At 40.9% G+C, this 20,846-nt stretch overlaps 1 protein-coding gene across 2 annotated transcripts; it reads right to left on the bottom strand.

Moving 5' to 3' along the window:
• Nucleotides 1-6,340: 6,340 nt before the first annotated feature.
• On the bottom strand, nt 6,341-14,506 carry CCDC28A (coiled-coil domain containing 28A). 2 transcript variants are annotated; one of them, XM_016204912.2, is made up of 6 exons: nt 14,399-14,506; nt 12,419-12,618; nt 10,712-10,875; nt 9,778-9,932; nt 8,123-8,145; nt 6,341-6,905 (listed from the first exon to the last, which is right to left on the bottom strand). In XM_016204912.2, exons 2-6 carry the CDS (start codon nt 12,574-12,576, stop codon nt 6,851-6,853), a joined length of 555 nt encoding a protein of 184 aa, XP_016060398.1. In that variant the 5' UTR covers nt 12,577-12,618; nt 14,399-14,506; the 3' UTR covers nt 6,341-6,850. The 2 variants fall into 2 exon arrangements, with proteins under 2 accessions (XP_016060398.1, XP_087673777.1); XM_087817651.1 differs by lacking the exon at nt 14,399-14,506 and adding an exon at nt 11,328-11,578 and having other exon boundaries at nt 12,419-12,508.
• Nucleotides 14,507-20,846: the final 6,340 nt, after the last annotated feature.

Raw genomic sequence — 20,846 nt, 5'->3', positions numbered from 1 at the left:
TAAATAAAATAAAAATAAAAAATCCCAAGACATATTGTGGGGGGCGGGAGTGCGTATCTGAAAAGCTGATTCTAAAATATTTATGAGAGTTTAAAGGGCAAAAAATAGTCAAGACTGTTTGGAAGAACCAGGGAGGGAGATGTGTTTCTAGATATCAAGACTCACTATAAAGCTGGAGTAACAGGATGACATGGTATGAGTATGGAGACAGACATCTAAACAAGGGAACACTGGTTAGATAAATCAAAGAGGAAGAGATGAATTCTTCCACTTATAGAAAACAGAGTATCTGTTTAAAAAAAGAGAAAAGAAATAGGGACCCTTTCACACACACACACACACACACACTAACTGAAGGCTTTTTTATATATATAATCAATTACATATGGTTTGTGAATCCCCAGAAGACAAAAGTAGAACCAATGGATGATGTCAGAGAAACAGACTTTGGATCGATCTAAGTGAGAAAACCACCACTTCAGCAGCTTTAGCTGTCTCAGGAGGTTATGTCCAGTACTGCAGATACTAAAACACAAATTCTCTGACCACTTGTCAGTGAAAGTCTAGCTGGGATTCAAACATCAGAAATGTCTACGTTTCTAAGCAACCGTCTGTTGCTATAAATTCCAAGGAGGGTGAACAATGGGGCCTGGAATAGCTGAAAACACTCGACTGCAGAGCCGGAGACTTCGAGAAAACGACAAACATTTGCCTCTACTCTTACTACACTTTCATCAGATAGAAGCATATTTTGAAAACGAACATATTGGAAAGACATATCATATTAGCACAATTTTAGAAATATTACAAGGGCAACACGACAGCTCCAAATTTGGATCCCTGCTCTCACCACCTCACCCCGAAAACTGAAGCTTTACAAGTAATTAGTCTCTGAGCCTCAGTTTCCTCATGTGTAAAACAAGACGGTGATGTATCTTGGTGAACTATAGTGTAATAATGTGTGGTTCAGAGAAAAACCTCATAGCAATGTGGAAACTAAATACCTACTTCTGAATCAACATTAAATCAAAACAAATCCTGAGTTTCGTAAGATGCCCAGCTGTTGTTATGCGAAATCCCTCCAAGAGGCGACAGAAGGGATTTTTATTTAGCAAGTTCTCAAAATTATTATACTTCATGTTAAGGGATGACTAAATTACACAATGAACCAACCATTGCGGGTGTACAGAACATCATATATAGATATAGATATTATAAATATAGATATGGATAGATAAATTATCACAGGATTATCTTTATTCTCTAACATGTCAATTTTGCTGACTCTTCAACCCAGGGAGAAATGGCATGCTGACAATCATTACTTCTTCAAATGAAATGATTTCTTTTCATAGTCAAGCATTTTCTATTTCTCCAAATAGTAGCTCCATAAGATATTTATAGATGTTTCCCAGAAAAACAGGATCCATGGTTCAGTTTGCTTGGGAAATGCTTGACTGAACAAAATTAAATATGTTTCTTTTTGTAGGATGTTTTAGAAACTTTAATATTTCCAAGAGGAGGAAATAGTATGTAGCATTTTTCTTGTTCATTATTATAAGAGCCTATCATAGTGTCTATTGGTTATCTAGTGTGTAACAAATCTAATGCTGTGTAACAAACAGTCCCAAAACTTACTGGCTTCAAAAAACAAACATTATTATCTCAGTTTCTGTCAGGAGTCAAGGCATGGCTCAGGGTCTTTCACGATCCAAGTGTCAGCGGGAGCTGAAGTTATCCCAAAGCCAGACTAGGGAATGATCTACTTCCAAGTTCATGAAAGTGGTTGTTGGCCAGATTCAGTTCTTTATGGGCAGCTGGAACAAGGACCTCAGTTCTTTGCTCACCTCCCATAGGGCCTCTCCATAGCTTAGCTCACAAAATGGCATCTGGCCAAGTGAGCAAGTGAAAGAGCAAAAGAGGGTAGGCAAGTTGGAAGCCAGAGTCTTTGTGTAACATAGTCTCAGAAGTGATATACCATCACTTTAAAAAAAGTCTTTATTGATTTCAGAGAGAGGAAGGGAGAGGGAGAGAGAGAGATAAAAACATCATTGATGAGAGAGTCACTGATCGGCTGCCTCCTGCACACCCCCGACTGGGGATGGAGCCTGCCACCCGGGCATGTGCCCTGACCAGGAATCGAACCTCAATCTCCTGGATCTTAGGTTGATGCTCAACCACTGAGCCACGCCTGGCTGGGCTATGCCATCACTTGTGATTAGTCAGAACAGGAGTCAACAAACATGGTCAGCAGGCCATCACTGCTGCCACTCATTTTTGTTTTAAAATAAAGTTTTACTGGAACACAGCTAATCATATAACTACAACAGCAGAACTGAGTGACTGGGAAAGAGACCATTGGCCTACAAAGCTAAAATTATTTACTACCTGGCCCTTTACAGAAAACTTTGGCACTCGTGCATTAGAAGCAGGTCCAGCCAATACTTGAGGGGAGGGATTCACAAGGGCATGGACACCAGAAAGTTGGGGTCATTGGGAGTCATTTTAGAAACTGCCTACCACATAGCACCTGCACACGAGTAGGAATTTGATGAGTATTTGGTGAGTAAATGAATAATTGTTCACATTCTACCAATTTTCCAAATTTGAGGGCTGAAAGGCAAGTTAGCAGCTAAGAAAAAGCCAAACTCCTTCACTGATTATTAGGATTTGACAACTGTGTCACCACTGTGACAATTTATCAACTTACGTGATCTTCTTAGTAATTTCCATCATTACGTTAAATGAGTTACATGGTACAGTGAGCTTAGGACTGACTTATTAGGTAGCTCTGACAGATTATTGTTTCATGACAGCGAATTGGAAGACAGGGAAGTATTTTAGGGCACTTACTTGAGATGAGAATTCACTCTGGGGCCAGAATACTGACTGGATTATGCCTACAATATGGCAGTCACCAGTATCTTCTAATACCTTTAGAAATAGGCACCTGGCATTTCTTCCTTAAGAAACTTTTAGATTCTATGCATTCGAAAAAGTGTATTAGCCAGTCTTCCTCCTAAAACACAAAGAAGGAATGAACTACTGGGGGTGGAGAAAAAAATTAATCCTTTAAATATGCCCCCAAGAGGTAATCTGGTTCTAAAGGTGGCAGACAAGAAACAGAGTGAAAGAAAAGTGCATGTGATTAGTGAAAAAACAGAAATTAAAGACTATTCCAGTTAAATAAAATGTCCTATTCAGGGCATGTAAAAACATGACTTGTTTTGAACATAAGCTGGTATATAACTTTTACTAAATGCACACATTAATGAAAGTGATAGCATGTTTTGAGGAAATGTGTTACTGGATAGCCAAAAGTGCACATAATCAAATGCTGGATTTGCTCAGTTTAAAGCTTATGACAAGCAACTGTACTCTTTACATTCATTCAGGAAAAATAACCAGCGATGTTGCTCTAAAACATTCAAATTCCTCATCCTACTTTCTCTCCCTGAAATAATTGTTAGAGCATGATTTCTGAGGTTCCTGGGGTGCACGAATGTCAAGGTGGGCCTGGAAACAACTGCTGGATTGTGCTCCCTTTAATACAGATGATGCCCAGATATTCTGATACTTACGGCAAGATTTATTAATAAGCACAGCATACGTCCTTTTAAAAAGATAAATATACCTAAGTACCACAGTTTAATTACTTTTTCTCTTCATCAAACCTCAGCCTATCAGCTCAGAGCTACACGCTCACAACCACGAACTGCATTCGCCGCAGAAGTTTCTCCTTCCCCACCTCCCAGGCAGGCCCAGGGCGCCCGCCCACGCTCCTGGAGAACCTGAGCAGCTCCACACTCCCCCAAAACACCGAAGCGGCGCGGGGAGAAACACAGTCCCTGCGCTGGGCCAGGGGTGAGGCGGGCTGTGACGCGCAAACTCACCTCCCGCAGGGTGTTCCTTTGGATAGGGGTGGGGGCTCCCCTCCTCTCCCCGCCCCCACCCCACTTTCTACATTTTGGACTCCATGGCAGGAAAGAGGGTGACAACTGGCAGATGGAGGGAGTTTGATGGTGTCACTTCGGAGTCCTGTGAAAACCAGTGTCTCCCACGGTGGCCCCAAACTCGGCTTGATTCCGTCTCTTACCCGCGAGCGCTCCGGGGTGAGCGCTCCCGCCCTGTCCCGCGCCAGCCCGGCCCCCGGAGACGGTTCTCCGCAGCGCCTCCTGCTGGATAACGACGCGGCGGTTCAGGTTCTGCAGGGTTCCCCCCCCCCCCCACGGCGCTGCTCGGGGGGGGGGGGGGGGGGGCCGTCCCGAGGCCGCCTGGGGCAGCGACACCAGCCCGGGCGCCCCAAGCAAAAGATGCGCCCACAGCCAAGGGCTTTACCTCCGGGAGGCGGCCGGAGACCCGCGCGGAGCAGCCGCCAGCTTTCGGACCCTGCAGGGAAATCAGGAGCTAGACCTCCCCTGCAGCCTGGGGCGGGGGGGGGGGGGGGGGGGGCTGTTTCCATAGGGACCCGACAACAGGGCCCCGCCCCCTCCGCCCTGAGGGTTGGGGGGGGCACCCACATGAGCACTGGGATTTCCTGGCCTGAGCACCCAGAAGCCCGGGTAAGACGCCAGGCTGCAGCGGGGACCTGGGTGCCCGAGCCGGCGTCTGCTCGGTCTCAGAGCAAGCTGGCCATCTGAAGGCGCGGGACGGGAAAGGTGGGGTTTATCTCCGGTAAACCCTCAGAACAGCCTGCCTCACTGTTGTCCATTTTAGAATTACGCAGAAGGCACCAAAACCAAAAGGCATCCTCTTCGTTGGTTTCTAACGATTCTGGTCAGAATGTCTTTAGTTATTGTGAAGCCTTGATGTGTTTTCTTTCTTTCTATGCAGATGAATAGTTATTGCCATGGAAAGATAGGCATAATATGAGAAGCAGGTTAGAAAACCATCTAAATAATATAACTTTTGTAAATAAACAAGTTTAAGAAGTCTGGAAGTTAGTTTGCTCTTAGTATTTTTTAAGTCACCTGTAATTGAAATTTATAAGAAATATGCAACATCCATACAATAAACTTTATTCTAAGCCAGGCACCTCATTTCCCCCCAGTTGCCTTTAACGTGGTTAAGTTGTGTAAAAAGATAGTTACCTGGGGCCCACGTGGGGTCCCTTGACGCAAAGGGCAAATGAATGAACAAGGCCAAGCGCTGCTGTCACTAACCCACAGGAAACAGCTTTGCTTTGCTCTCTCAGGACCCATCCAAGAAAAATATGTCCCATGGCAGTTTCCTTTTATTGTGTCAGGCCCCAGCGTGCTGTCCCCTCCCCCCTAGTCCCTACTCTCTCAACCCGACAGAAACATTTCCTGGGTTGTATTTGATCTTCTAGTGATTTTCTCATTTATAACAGGAATATTAAAAAGACTTATTAGATAAATTGAAAAAAATTATTTTAACTCAGATTCTCCCAAATTACTAAAACCATCATTTAAAAAAATTATCATTTAGTGGGTTCCGACTCTCGCCACCCCCAATTAGGTGCTTGTTTCTGTGGCCTGGAAAAAAGGAGGCAGGAACATGGAGGCCTCTTCTCTACAGTGAAGGCAGGTGGGCAAGTGAGCGAGGAACCGATAAACAAAATGTGATACATCCAGAAGATGGAATATGATCTGGCTGTGAAGAGAGATGAAGTACTGATACATGCTACATGAATGAACTTTGAAAACAGCACACTGAGTAGGAGAAACCAGTCACGAAACACCGTGTACTGTATGATTCCACTTGAAGAGAATGTCCAGATTAGGCAAATTCATGGACAGAAAGTAGATTACCAGTTAGTTACCAAACCCTGGGGGTTCTGGATGGTGGTGAGTGAGTGACTGTTAATGGGTTTCTTTTTGGAGTGATGAGTTAGATATGGTGATGGGCGCACAACTCTCTGAATGTACTAAAAACCACTGAACTGTACACTTGAAAATGGTAAATGCTATCTATGGTATATGGATTATTTCAATCAAGCTGTTTGAAAAGGGTGATGAAGCTAATGTTTGCTGAACATTACTGGTGTCAGCTATTGTGTTAAGCATCTTAGTACACACTCTTTTACTTCATAACAACCACTAGGACTTGGTTATTAACCTTTTACAGTAAAAATAAAAATTAAATTCAGATAAACTGAGTAAATGTACATGAAAGTACAGCTAAGGAGCAGAATGGGGATTTAAATCAAGGTCTAACATGCTTTTTATTACAGCCACATTTAAATGTGCAAAAGGTGCAAAATTTGCAAGAAAGTTTCAGAACCTCAAATTTTATGAGCACAGTTTATTTTTGAGAACTGAACTCTCCTATTCCCAGATTGAAGACTACAGGCTTCTTCCAAACAGACAACAGAGACAAATTTAAAACAACCACTTTATTAAAAATAGCAAATTTCACAAATACTCATTTAACATTTTGTTACCACTGGCCATTGGCAGACACACCGTGTGTGTACTGATTGTCTAACGTAAACTGAAGCTGGGCTGCCACAAAAAGCCTGTGCATCATCAACTTAGAACAAGAGTGGCATTAAGTTCGGTGAGCTCAGGAAGGATAAATCTCAGCCCTATCAACAACATTGAGCACAATGCACTTCAAGTATAACCCCGTAAGGCAACAACAATAAGCAGAGCAGCACAACCTTTGTACCACGTTTCCTGACGAAGCCTTCGACACGGCCTAGGCCTCCAGTTATGGTGAATTACAGCAAGTCTAAGGTACTAAAAGCAGTTATGTGAAAACGATCATTGCACTTGCACTTTAATTACTTTAATTCCTGATTGTGGAAGATGATTCTGCTGCTGGATTCAGCTGGAAAAGGAAAGAATGCTGCTTTTCTTCAAACCACAAGAAAGCAGATGATTTCAGTTTAGCTGGTAGAAGTATTGGGAACATCTTGTGCATCTGTCAAATGGAGTTTTTGTCTGAATTCATGAGTTAAGAAGGTTCATTCTATAATAAGTACTTCTTTTAAATTTCTAGAAATTACACTCAGGAGCTAAGAGACAGGCATTAAAAAAAAGAAATATGTTTAAAGGGAAAGTGCCTATGTTGCTATTGAGAAACTTAGAAGTGATGAGACAATTATTAAATATAGTAAAGTAATTATACTATGTCTAGAATTTGAAGACTTTCAAAAAGATCACTGACTCAAGACTAAAATTCAGCAATTAACAACAGCATGTGTTATGGTAATAATAGTAATTTACATATATATGTAAACATATATATATACATGCAGACACACACACACTTTGTGTGTATATATATGTATATATATATATATGTATATATATATATATATACATATATATATATAAAATGTGGTTTGGAAAATTTCACATACACATTGTTATATGTAGCAATCACCGTAAGTATATTAGTAGGACACTGAGAGGTTAAACAATTCGCCCAACGTTACATTACCAAAACGTGGAACCAAATTTCAAAAATTAAATCTCTTGACTCTACAATATCCTTTCTAGTATCTCATTTTTGGTTGAAAGGGGATGTCTTAGCTCTCAAATTAAATTATTTCATAGGTAGGGTCATTTCTTATTGTTCTTATGTACCTCACATTGTGCCTATCACTATGCAAAAAAAAAAAATCTTGGAAAGTTCCTGAAATAATTGCTCTAAACTGAAATGTCAAAACCTGAATATTTTACATGTACCTACATGGTTTCCTTTAAGCAACTCCTATGATATGTTTTGTACACTTAATTATGAAAATTTCATTTCACAAGCTATTCTATTTTATGCGTTTAAAATATTCTATGTAATAATATTAAGTTAAGCATGCTATATCGGGATATCCAACTGCCATTTAGCCTCAGAATCTAAGATTCAAAATAATTTATATGACAACTAGCTTAATCCTCAATTCTCTTGATTAAAAAATTTTTTTAAATTTGTTTTAAAAATACAAAAACAATACAAAGTAAAGCAGCACAAACCAGAAACAAAACAACTAGAGAATTACATTTGGCAAACCAAAGGGGAAGAAAGATGGCTCTTGTAAACAGTAGTGGGTACCTTTGTTCACTATATGTAAAAAGCACATTTTTAAAACACGACTGGGACTATTTCCCAGAAATTATAATTTGTAGACTTTTGAATGTTAATATTAGGCAAAGGATACATGGAAGAATTCAATTCTTCTAACTGTAACACAAAGAAACACATTTAATTTTAATTTCTATAAGAGAAATACAATATCATAACCGTACATTTTTAAATAAATGTTTTTCATTTAAACTTTCTTTAAATGAAAAAACAAAATATTAAAGAAAGAACTTTTCAAAAATTTCCAGACTGGGAAATTCACTTATGCAAAATAATTAAAAAGTAGCTTTAGCATTTATTAAATAAGACTATGTGAAGAAAATTAAATCAGATGATAAAAACTGGAATTTTCTAAGTATGTTTAAAATCATGAATCATTATAATCTCTAATATTAATTTTTTTCAAAAGTTGCCATTTTAATAATCAAAATGTTTAAAACCTTTACAGATTACAAAAAGATTTCACATGATATTCAGTTTCGGTATGAGGTAGAATTAATCACGCCTAGAGGGAAAAGTCTGAGTTACAGAAATGTTAAATTGCTCCAAGTTACAAATGCAGACCCTGGACTAAACACAGGCTTTCTGGTCTCAAATTTGGTATGATTTTCCGCAACCACAGTCACTGCCCTAAGTGTATTACAAAGTAAGCTTATATTTGTCAAGAGGAACTGGTAAAAGGAAACAGTTGCAACACTGAACACAGCAGACTTGAAATAAAAAGTAAAGGCATGAAGTTTTTAAAGTATGGGCAAGTAACGTCCCTCACATTTACTTATTCAAAAGATAGAGAAAAGCAATAGAATGTCTTTGGTGACTATGGAAACTATTCTGAAACTAAAGTACACTGACTTCAATTTTGTGTTTGTTCCAAAAAGGATTAAAGGGGCAAGTTTAGTCTACACTTCTCAGTATAAGAATCACAGGCGGTGTTACGGGGCTCAGTTACGTCCTTTCACAATTCCCGTTCGAGTCCTATCCCCTAGCACCTCGGAATGTGACGGTATTTGGAGACAGGCTCTTAAAGAGGTAATTAAGTTAATCTGAGGTTATTAGGGTGGGCCCTAATCCAACATGACAAGAAGAGAAAATGTGGACACAGGCACCCTTCACAGAGGGAGAATGAGATGGACGCCTACAAGCCAAGGAAAGAGGCCTCAGGAGAAGCCTTATCTTCAGCTTTCAGCCTCCAGAGCTGTGAGAAAAAACCTTCTGTGGTTTAAGCCACCCAGTCTACAGTACTTTGTTATGGCAGCGTAGCAAGCTAGTACACACATCTTAAGATCTTATCACATATGTACAGAAGCTAGTACTTAGCTTGAAGACTTGCCAGCATTCTCAGAATATATGCACAGTTTCTTTGACCTATATTTCTTTAAAATTAAAAGAGTAAGGTACAACATGGATAAAACCTGAAAACATTACACTAAGTGAAAGAATCCCAACAAAAAGCCACATGTTGTATGATTCCACTTACAGGAAATGTCCAGAATAGGCGAAGTCACATAGAGAGTGGATTAGTGGCTGCTAGGGGATGGTGGGAGGGGAGAACTTCGTGTTACTGGGTTTCTTTTAGGATTGATGAAAATGTTCTGAAATTAGTGGTGATGTCTGCACAACATTGTGAATATATTAAAAACTACTACATTGTATACTTTAAAATAGTTAAAATCGTAAATTTTATCTCAATAGAAATATTTATTAAGAATAAAGAAAAAGAACTATACTCACATCAGAAAGAAGCCTATCCAGATTAGAGTCACTGGCTGTTTTCCTCTTATCCTCAGGAAGCTCCTCTAACTCCCCATAGAGCTCCAAATTCAAGCGAGCTAATTTCTCCTGCATTCCCCGAACATGTTCCATCTGTTCAATGGAACATTCATTTCCTGGGGAACATTCCAGAACATTAATAAAGATTAAGCCAGAGGAAATACCCTTAAACTGTAGGTGCTGCAAAATAAATCGATTATTTTCTTTTGTGAATTACTTTGTTAATGACTGCATATTTTCTGGATATGCTAAATCAAATTTCTGACCAGGAAAACAATGATGATCTAAGAAATGACCATGGACACTAAACAAATTAGATAGGAAAGATTTAAAAAACAAAAAACTACCCCTTAGGTATAATCATCTCCAACTTGACAACTGTCATTTGAATCAAGTCATCCAATATATATTTTTTAAATTTTATTTTTGTTTAAAATATTACAGATGTCCCTTTTTCTCCCCAATGAACCATTCCACCCCATCCCACCCCCCTCCCCAGTCCCTCTCCCCACCATTGTTTGTGTCCTTGGGTTGTGCCTATATGCATAAGGTGATCCAATATTATATAATAATCTCAATGAAATTAATAGTCATATAAGGACTTCAACCACAAATCCTTTGCCAACCAATTATGAATTCCTCCTTTAAGGAAAATATTCACGAAGCGTGTATGTTATGAAACATGAGAAACACAATGTAATATTTTCAATTGTATACACAGCAGTACAACTTAATTAAGAAATGAAATCTAAGATGAACTGCATTTTATGCCTCTGGACTCTCTTTTTTTAACAGAAGAAAATGACACTTTTAAAAGGAATAGCAAAATACATGCAGAAAATAGGATGGAAACATCTTGGGGAAAAAAAGGTAAACACAAACATCTATTGCTTACCAAATGCTTGAAGTTTTCCAGAGTGGAAATCATTCAAAAGGCTGAGCAGCCCCTTCTCCATCTCCTGAACATCTGAGACGTCAGTGAGAAAGGAATGCTGGATCGGGGTTGACTGAGCACCTTTCCCTTCACCACCCTGAGGTTTCGTCTTTTCTTTCATCACTCTGCAAATCAGATGCAATTAAAAAATTGATTGCATATAACTGTCTTTAAAAAGAGATGATTATTTTCAGACTGCTCTAGGTTAAGCAAAATTTGTGAATTAAATGGAATTTCCCTTAAAAACAAGTCAAAACAAATTCAGTACTAAATAAACCAGTAATTTCAAGTCATAAACTAAAAGAACAGGTTGTGAAAAATCTCAAGTGTATAAAACACAACTACTAAGGTGTATAAAAAGTTTGGTTTATACATTTATATAATATGCTAATTCTTTGGACCATAAAAAACTAAAAAGAGAATTGGTATTTTTACTATCCTACATTTCATATATTTTTTAAGGGAGAGAGAGACAGAGAGAAACATCAATGTGAAACATTGTTTGATTGCCTCCCCTACGCACCCCGACCGGGATCAAACCCGAAACCTAGGTATATGCCCTGACCAGGAATCGAACCTGAGACCTTTCAGTGCACGGGATGATGCTCCAACTAGCTGAGCCACACCAGCCAGGGCACTATGTTTCATATTTTATTTCTCAGTAAAACATATACACTTTTCCCTTCTAAACTTTACCCTATTTGTTTCTTGAACCATCAGTCGTTCAACAAGTGGTTATGGAGTCCCTACTTTGTAGCTGACACTATGCCAGATACTGGATATATAAAGATGCACCGACATCAGTCATCGCATGGAAGAGTGCCCAGTCTAAGGGGAAAGGAAGACATATAAAGTAATCATCATCATTTGACGGCGTGCTAAAAACCTGTTATTAACCCTGACTCCTCCAACTTCCTAAGGCCACCACATGCAGTCATGAAGACATACTGATTATAACCATAGATATATAACTAATCTTTCTAGTTCTCCACCACCTCCACTACCCTACCTCTTGACTGAACTACTTCAACACCTTCCCAGCTGGTCTTCCTGTCTCTATGTGTTGTCTCTGATTCCCCTTCGAAGTCTCCCCACAGAGCAGCCAAGTCAATTTTTGAAAAAGTAAAATCAGATCATATAATTTACTTAATATAAACCCTTCAATAGCTTTGCACTGCCTGCTGGATAAAGCCCAATATCCTTAAGAACCCCTACTTCTAGGTGATGAGATTTTAATGTTTTAAATTTCTGCTCTGAATTCTTCCTGTGTTTGAATTTTTTATAATACATACAAATCATTTCTACAAAAACAATGAAACCACACTTTTTAAAAAATAAAAACTACCAACGCACAAACACTCATCTTAGTTAAAAATGCACAAAAAACCATACATCCTTTATCCCACTTCTGGCTAGCTCATCAACTTTGTCTACAAGTTTTCTTGCTCTGTTTATTTTAATTATGAGACAAAGTAAGGACCCTCAAACCCATCATCCATTTTGTACTTTCTAATCTCTATACATACACTTCAACCTTCATAATTTTTTTTCTAAATCACATATAATACGTGCATCAACTGTTCTAAAAGTCAAGAGAAAAAATATTGTAAGAGTTACAGGATTTAGTATTTAATCGCATTTTGCTGTGATAATAAGAAAAAAATTCACCTTTTCAACTTCGGTCTCTGTGAAGTTGACTGTGATGCAGGATTTGAAAACCCTGTGCTTTTACTAACTGGAATGGCATTTTTTTTGGCATTAACAACCTGAGTAGAGTGGGCACTAAAAGACTTAGGACTCCTCCTCTTCACCTTCCGCTCCTCCATTGTTTTAAGTTCCTTATTGCACCAAAGCCAGCTTCTTATGACCTAAGGAAATACAACAAAATTATACCTGTATGCTGTAATATGCCGAATGAAAAGGGTTCGCATACCCACTTCATAGACTGAAAGGAGATCAAGAAGTTCAGAGGCTGTCAGAGAAAGTTAGAATAAGGAGGCCTTAAATCTAATCTGCTGTACTTGTACACGAGGCCCTAAGCCAAACTGTCAGACTTTTTTTTTCACCATTTTCTTTACTCACTCATCCCAGTTTCCTGGAACTATTCTGGGCTTTGGGGAGATGGCAGTGAACAAGGCAAAGTCCTTGGCCTCCAAAAACCTACGGTACTGAAGGGGAGCAATATATAAAAAATAAATGAAACAGCCACATGCTATTTCCAGCCTGACTCAAACTTTGGTGTCCTTTAGGTCTCCCTTCTAAAATATATTCTTAGAAGAACCAACTAGATTCAAGCAGATGTATAACTGACTGGGGTATCTGCATTTTAACTGGTCACTAGAAACCTTATTTCAACTCCCAAGCAGAAACTCAAGTGTCTGCCTAGGGATAATACTGATTCTAGTTCCTTGATCAAGTAAAGTTATGTAAAATTAAATGTACTCTGTAATTATTTTTAATATACTTTCTCTACCTATTTCCATGGAAACATGGAACTTTATTATATATGTTTAGCTTTGCTAATATAAAAAAAGTTACACTATGAAGTTACAGCTGGCCCTTCCATAGAGAATATATGGAAGGCCTTCTGTTTACCCAATACTTTCCCCTTACTTTATATATCAACCGGCTTTATTTTCCTAAGTCATCCATCTAAAAGCATCCCCCTACATTTCCTTTTTATTTATGTATAATATTAAATTATTCTTAATTATATTTCTTCATGTATCATCAGAAATTTATATGGCTTTTTACCTCATCAGATCCTAAAGTGCCTTAGGAGCATTAGGCCTTTTTTGTGCGTTGAGTTGGATATCACTCCTAAAATAATCAATTAAGAATTCTAATAAAAGCAGATGTTTTGCTACTGTCTGAAATCGGTGCCTGTAGCACTGGAATTTAAACCACTGTGCTCAGCTGGCTCGGGCTGACTCTAGACAATCATAACTGGAACTATGACACCTCCAAAGAGGGAGAGGTTTTAAAGGAAGGCCTCTAACACCCAGTCTCTAGTCCCAGATACCGACTGAAAATCCCCTGAAATCTTGGCTCACAATTTTTCCTTTAAAAAAGCATTTTTAGTAACAGAACAGGCATTTTGGGGTTGTTTCAGCATGCAATACAGATGAAATGGAACCTTAAAAAAACTGAATAGAGACGATGGTATATAAATTCTCCCAAGAGGCAAGGACCTGTGTAAAATTATGATAGATATAAACGCACTGGCCTTTGAACTTAATGCTAATACACATTTGCTGATACTAAAAAAAGAAAAAGAAAAAAACGTAGGAATCAACGCAACGCAAATAAACCCATAGTGATCTAAACTAAGATGTTGTGAGGGGCTCGAATTTATCCGTGTTTGGAAGGCAGTATCTGCCACAAGAGCACAGAAATCCTTCCTGTGCACCAAGCTGCAAGCATCCATTTAGAAAAGGCCGTCATAAACCGCTCGTAGTCTACTCACACTGGCTTTGAGATCAGGAACCGCAGCCTCCACGCAGGACCACCGCACCTCTAGACTCCACCTCATTCGCTCCCCCAACCGGCGCAGCCTTCACGGCCCCGAATCCAGCAGAGGCCAGAGGTGGGTGGTGGGAGGGACCTAAAGGGGGACATTGCGGGGGTGCCTCTGCTTACACTTCCTACCTGAGGAAGGAGGGGATCGGTCTTCTTCCACCTGCATACACCCGGGGGCCTCCGAAGCCGCCGCCGCAGCTGCAGCGCCGAAGCTACCGCGGCACCTTGAGCCGGGGTCACATCCCGACCCCGCGCCGCCTCAGCTCCCTTTATTTACGGAAGTGACGCGGGGGGCGGGGCCTCGCAACCAGGCGGGAGCCACGCCCCTTCCTGCCGCTGGAGGCGCGCGTGGGGCTCCGCTCTCGGCGCCGCGTCGCTTCGCCCGGCCCGCCCTCAGCCATGCCTTCGGCGGGCGTGGAAAGGGGGACCCACAGCTGGGTTTTCACTTGGGGTTCTGCGGCACGAAAGCAGGGAGTCCAGACAGGCACGAGGAACACGAAGCCCTTTCCGGAAGCGGCCCCGCCCCTCGGCGAGGGTCCGCCTTCACGCACTCCAATTCCCAGCGTGCTGTGTGAGTGAACCGGGAGGCGGAGCCGCAGTGTCGCCATAGCAACCGTTCTGGATCGTTGCCGATGGGTCGCGGGCGCTCGGCCAGGTAAACCCACTAGGATTTGGAAGGCGGCGTGAAACCCCGTGATGCGTAATTAGAACCAAAGTGCGATTCTGTAGCCACTCCGTTCGGGCGCTAGACGTACGTTTTCTCTGAGCTTCGCTGAGCCTTTTCAGAAAAGAGGCACTTAGCGCCCCTCGGGACGGGTAACCCACGTCTCCGTCGCCGCCGCGGCTCTGCCGCCCCTCAGCCTGCCTCTGGAGAAGGGAGGGCGGGCTGAGAGCGGCGACCACCCTGCCTGAGGCGGGGCGTCGTGTTTCAGGCAGGGCCTCCCGCGTGCGGGTGCGAGTGCGGAGGTGTTAGGGCCGCGGAGCGTTAGCGTGAGGAGAGTCGGGGCAGCGGCGCGCGCTCCTCTCCCGCACGTGCTGACGAGGGGACGGGGCGCCGAGTCCAGGTATTATACCAACGCCGGGGGCAGAGCAACGACGAACCCCGTTAGCCATACTTCAAAATTCCGAAATGCGGGCCCTGGCGGTGTGGCCCGGCGGTTAGGGCGTCGGCCCGCGCGCTGCAGGGTGGCGGGTTCGAGTCCCGGTCCCGGGCAGGTACCTGGGTGGCAGGAGGCAACCGACCTGTGTGTCCCTCTGACGTCAGTGTTTCCCTCCGTCCCTCCCTCGCTCCCTCCACACTCTCAGTAGGAAAAATACATACCCTTGGGTGCGGATTAACAAGCAAAAAACCTGAAGTGTTTTAAAAAGAAAAACAGAGTAAACATTCACGTGCCCGCTATCCAGAACGAATGGATGTTACGTTTTGTTGTTTTATGTTTTTATTCTTTTTAAATTATTATTGATTAGAGAGAGAGAGGAAGGGAGAGAAACATCGCCTGTCCGTTGCCTGCCAGGCGCGTCCCCGACGAGGGGCGGAACCTGAAACCTGGGCATATGCCCGTCTGGGAATGTCGCCTGTGACTCGTGGCGCCGGGGACAACGCGCTGGCCCGCGAGCCATGCAGGCGAGCTGCCTTCACTTTTAGATGACATAGATGGAACGTCGCAGATGAAGCAGTAGCCACCTATTCCTGGGGCCACCCTACTTCCCCTCTGAGAGGCGACCACGGTCTTAAATTTGATGTGCATCTTGCTACTCTAGGTTTTGTATACCTCCACTATTCCTATGCGTTTATGAACAATGGAGAGAATGGCTTTGGCCCCGCAGGTCCTGGTTCGAATTCCAGTCGGGGCACGTGCCCGGGCTTTGGGCTCGGTGCCCAGGGGGGATTGGCCTGCAGGAGGCGGCGGGTCAGTGACTCTCCCTTCGCTGATGTTTCTCTCTCTCCCTCTCCCTCCCGCCCTCTGAAATCAATAAAAGCATTTTTTTAAAAAAATAACTTTCAGCTTTTGAATTTTATACGAATGCTATTATATTTTGTGTATTGATCTAAAACTTAACTTTTTCACCCAACTTTGTGTTTTGGAGATCTCCACATTGATACATATGGCTAGACTTTATTTGTTCTAACTATATAGTATTCTATTAAGTAAGTTTGCCAAAAATTATTTGGGAATTCACATAGTGACGGATATTTAGGTTGTTTCCCATTTTTCACCATCATTACAAACAATGCAGGATTAAGGAATGATTACCAGCAAGATAGGAGGACAGTTTATCTTACCAATGTCCTTTCTCCAAGCTCTTGTCATAGGAATACTCCAGCTTTTGAAGGAGGCTTGTATTGTAGGTTTAACCAGAAAACAAAGTATACCGAGGACCAGCGCATTCGCTGTATTGCATTACAACCCTTCCATCAGTTTTCTCTCCTTTTTTTGAATTTTGGTTCAAGTTCAGCAGTATTACTGTATTTCTGCTAAGAAATACCTGTAGGGATAGCTTATAGTCTGGCAGAGAAAGTAGAAGGGAGGGAAGTAGGAGTAAGAAGAGCTCCCATGATACTTTGTTTTTATCTCTATCTGAAGAGGAAATTCTAAAACGTTATTAAAAACAAACTGTTACTACTCTGTCTTTTAAGGGGTTGCCATAATTCCTGTCAGTGGAGAAATAAATCTTCATACAGAGGCAAGAAAAGGGATGAGACTCGGCCTGAGGTAGATGGCCCATTGTGCCCCATAATACATCAGTGAGGGTTGTGCATGCACACATAGGCTGATTTTGGGTAATGAGACTGAGAAACTTGAATGGTTTTGTATAATAAAGTGGGAAGAATTGTTCACTGGTAGGAGGTGGGGGTTAGAGGAAAAGAGTGAAAAGGGGGCAGAGCGAGAAAGAGTTGAGAGTCAAGGTGGGAAGGACTTTGAAAAGAGCAATGAAGTCTGTTATTCAATTTGTAATTATTAGTGTTGCTCTAAACACACACACACACACACACACACGCACACACCCCCCCCCCCCCCCCATGCTTCAAACATCAGGACATTCCCTGCAAGCTCAAAGTTTTGTGTGAATTAATCATGGAAATCGGGGGGGGGGAATGTTGCATTCTACACGTGTAGGAGATTGAGTGGCAAACGGGCAATATGCGTATAACAATGAAGTATCCATAAAAGGCACTATGTCCGATGACGCAGGAGCTTAGAGACCAAGGTAAATGGGAAAATTATAAGTGGCAATCTATCCTACAATCTTAAAAAAAGGGAGAGGTGAGAGTTTTCTACCATATGGATATTGGGGTTATATTCAATTTCACTTTACTCTTAAAGGGCTTGGGTAGCTGGGATGACATCCATTAATCCTCTGGTATCTCCCACTAGGCTGGTAGCTACTTGAAGGAAATAGGTGTTATACATCTTTAATTTTCCGAAGCCTAGCATAGTATCCGGCACACAGTGGAAATGTAGAAAATGCTCATTAAGTGAATGAACAAATGAGTAAAAATTAAGTTGATTCTTAGTCATACCTGACTCTGATCTTTAGGTGGCAGTATTACCTCATGTTAAATTGTTTGAGATCAGCTTCCATTTAACTTTTGAGAACAAGTGTGAACTAAAATAAAAATTCAATTCTGTAGCTTATTTCTGTAATTGTACAGAGCCAACCAAGAAAATATAATTGCATGATATTATGGATTTCCTCCCTAATTTAAACACAAATGAAAACTACCAGTAGTTCTCTAATTCAGGCACTTTTCAAAGCTTGAAGGTAAATACAATTTGGTGTACTTTGTTTACAAAACACATGTATTTCTTCAGAGTATGGAAACTGTGTGTGTGCGTGTGTGAGAGAGAGAGAGAGAGAGAGAGAATACGCAAGAGAGCGGTAATATGTCTAAAAGTAAATCATCTCCCAACAAATAGGGTGACTAAATACAAGATGGTCAGTTAAATTAGAATTTCTGACATACAAAGAATATATGTCTCATATAATATTTGGGACAAACATACACTAAAAAACTATTTCTTGTGTATCAGAAAATCAAATTTAACTGATACTCGTGTGTTTTTTTATCTAAATCTGGCAGTCTTACCAACAAATATTTTTGGTGTTAATTCCAACATAAACGAAACTTTACCAGGTCTGGAGAGAGAAAAGGGAAGTAGCTAGTGGTGTCGGCTTCTTCTTCCTGAGTCTAACTTGAACGCTCTTGGTACTTTTCCCCTGCAGATCAGAGTTCCTTAGCTAAGTCATTTATCTTCAGGAAACTGACCACTCCGGCAAGTGCCGATGGTGCAGCCTAAAGTAGTTATTTTACACAAACACAGTGTTTTATGGCAGTTGTGAGTCTGATTGCAAAAGCTCAGCTCTATGAATAAGTGAGGAGATCTTGGACCCCTTCCCCTCAGATTTATACTTCTCATAGGGACCTGATCCGTACCAGCAATGCCAACAGAAATACATGAATTGCTTGCAAGTCCTATTTCAAAAAAATAATTTTCTGGTAAATTATATGTCACAGTTTTGTGTACATTTGCATTTTAATATAAGCATTCCCTATCTTTCAAATGAAATGCACTTAAAAACTAAATTTGTAAATATTTCCAAATTCAAAACGTTTTTCATAGGAACAGTATTATTTATGAGTGGTAGTCAGATCTTCATGTTACCTAGTGAGTATTTAATTGATCATATGACTGAACCACCACTATATTTGTAGTTAAAATTTTTTTAAAGGTTATTATAATAATAGTATTTTAAAAAGTAAAAACTAGAGAAATTTTTTTAAATGAATATTCAGGTTTGAGGAAATAGCAATAACCAATGTTTATTTTGCTCTTTCTCCATGCCAGAAGCCATCCTAAGTGCTTTAAATGAATTAACCCATTTAATCCTCAGAATAACCCTAGGAGGTAGATTCCATTATGATCCCACCTCACAGATGAGAAAACGGGGTAGAAGTTAAATAGCTGCCCATAGCTGTTCAGCTTCTAAGTGGCAGAACTGCGATTTGAGCCACCCACAGCTGCATTGACCACTGTGTACCACAGCCACCCTGGTTTAGGTAAAGAGGGAAGTGAACCGTCTGAGAAGATTCTGCTTACTGTCCAGGGCAGGGCACTGAACCTAGAATAGTCAAAGTGGATGATTGGTCTTTCCCTTAATTTAGCTGTGTTGTGAATCCTGCCTTTGTGCTTCCTGACCAGAATGGAACAATTTTGGAGTTTATGAATGGAACAGAGGATGTCAGAAAGGGGGAGAAAGATTTATCTGCTGTAACTGGGTAAGAATTAATGAAAGGTGGCAGTGGATTAAAGAGTACATGCATGTGGGGTATGAGAAAAGATTTCTGGGGTGGAAATAACAGCTGATCCCTGAAAAGGAAAATCAAAAACGAGAGGACTATTTGACTTTGCATAATTATCTACATGACTAGGAAAGGAGAAGTGGGAGGGATATTATTAATTCTATTTAACTTGCTCAGGTTTATGATAACCCGAGGTGGTTTGTGTACCTTCCAGTGGTGGCACTATGGACTTCGCAAAGGCCCCTGTGCATAGTGTTAGTCTTTCGACACTCCGACACTCCGTCCTCCTGTTATCCTCTCCCCAGGAGGTAAGTAGTAGTGAGAGTGGAGGGGACAGAATCCCGGCCTTACTGTTTGGGGACAGAGTTCTGACCCTGCTACCTAATTGAGCCTCTAACCTTTGGTCCCTGTTTCCTAAGCTGTGAAAACAGAGATGATATGACACACCTCGTGATATAAGCACCTAGCAAATATTAATTCTGACCCCATTTAATATCCACAGCTCTATGAAGTATCGTTCCCACTTCACAGATGTGGGAAAGGAGGCTCAGGGAGGTGAAAAGGTACTTGTTTGAAAGCGCCGAAGGGCTGATGCTGGATATAGGCACCCCAGTGGTTTAGCCCTAATGCTGATGATCTTTTCTTTGTATTGCTGCCTACAGGAGAAAATGCATTCACTGAAATAAAATGGTGTGCATTTTTTTTCCAGAATGAAAATTTTAAAAAACCCTTTGCTACTACAGTCCTGATGTGTGTGGGGGGGAGGGGGCACCTAAGTAAAACCCAGAAATATTTTTTCCTAAGAAAACAAAAATAAAGGTGTGTTTTTTTTTAAAGCAAAACATACCATTTATAAATTTTCAAAAAAGCCTTCAATTTATAAATAAGTAGACACTTTAGCATTCATCCATATAGTGACTTTTATTTAAAAATTATTCTTTATCACGTGATAATACATGTTTATCCATTCAACATATATTCATTGAGCATCTACTATATGCCACGTATTTTCTAACTCTGAACAATGCAGACAAAATTCCCTGTTCTCATGGAGACAGTGGTCTAATGTGAGCATGGCAGATTATAAAATATAACTACAATAACCAAATCATTTCTATAGAATAGAAAGGGATAAGTATTATTGGAAAAAATAGCCCTGGGAAAGAAGAATGGGATTGTGGGTGGACAGTTGTAATTTTAGATAGGACAGTAGGAGAAGGTCTAACTCAGCTGGTGAGTTTTAAGCTATGAGTTCAAGGAGGGGACGAGATG

The sequence above is a fragment of the Miniopterus natalensis genome, chromosome 5 (assembly GCF_054644295.1).
Source record: "Miniopterus natalensis isolate mMinNat1 chromosome 5, mMinNat1.hap1, whole genome shotgun sequence".
Classification (NCBI taxonomy): Eukaryota; Metazoa; Chordata; class Mammalia; order Chiroptera; family Miniopteridae; genus Miniopterus; species Miniopterus natalensis.
Note: the sequence above shows the minus strand (reverse complement) of the source record. Positions and strands in the feature narration are given on the sequence as shown.

Coding starts and splice junctions, on each gene's coding strand:
- CCDC28A (XM_016204912.2), bottom strand. CDS start 12,576: ATGGAGGAGCGGAAGGTGAAGAGGAGGAGTCCTAAGTCTTTTAGTGCC. Junction 10,876..12,418: donor CAGAGACCGAAGTTGAAAAG/GTGAATTTTTTT, acceptor TCTGATTTGCAG/AGTGATGAAAGAAAAGACGA. Junction 8,146..9,777: donor TGGATAGGCTTCTTTCTGAT/GTGAGTATAGTT, acceptor TTTGTGTTACAG/TTAGAAGAATTGAATTCTTC.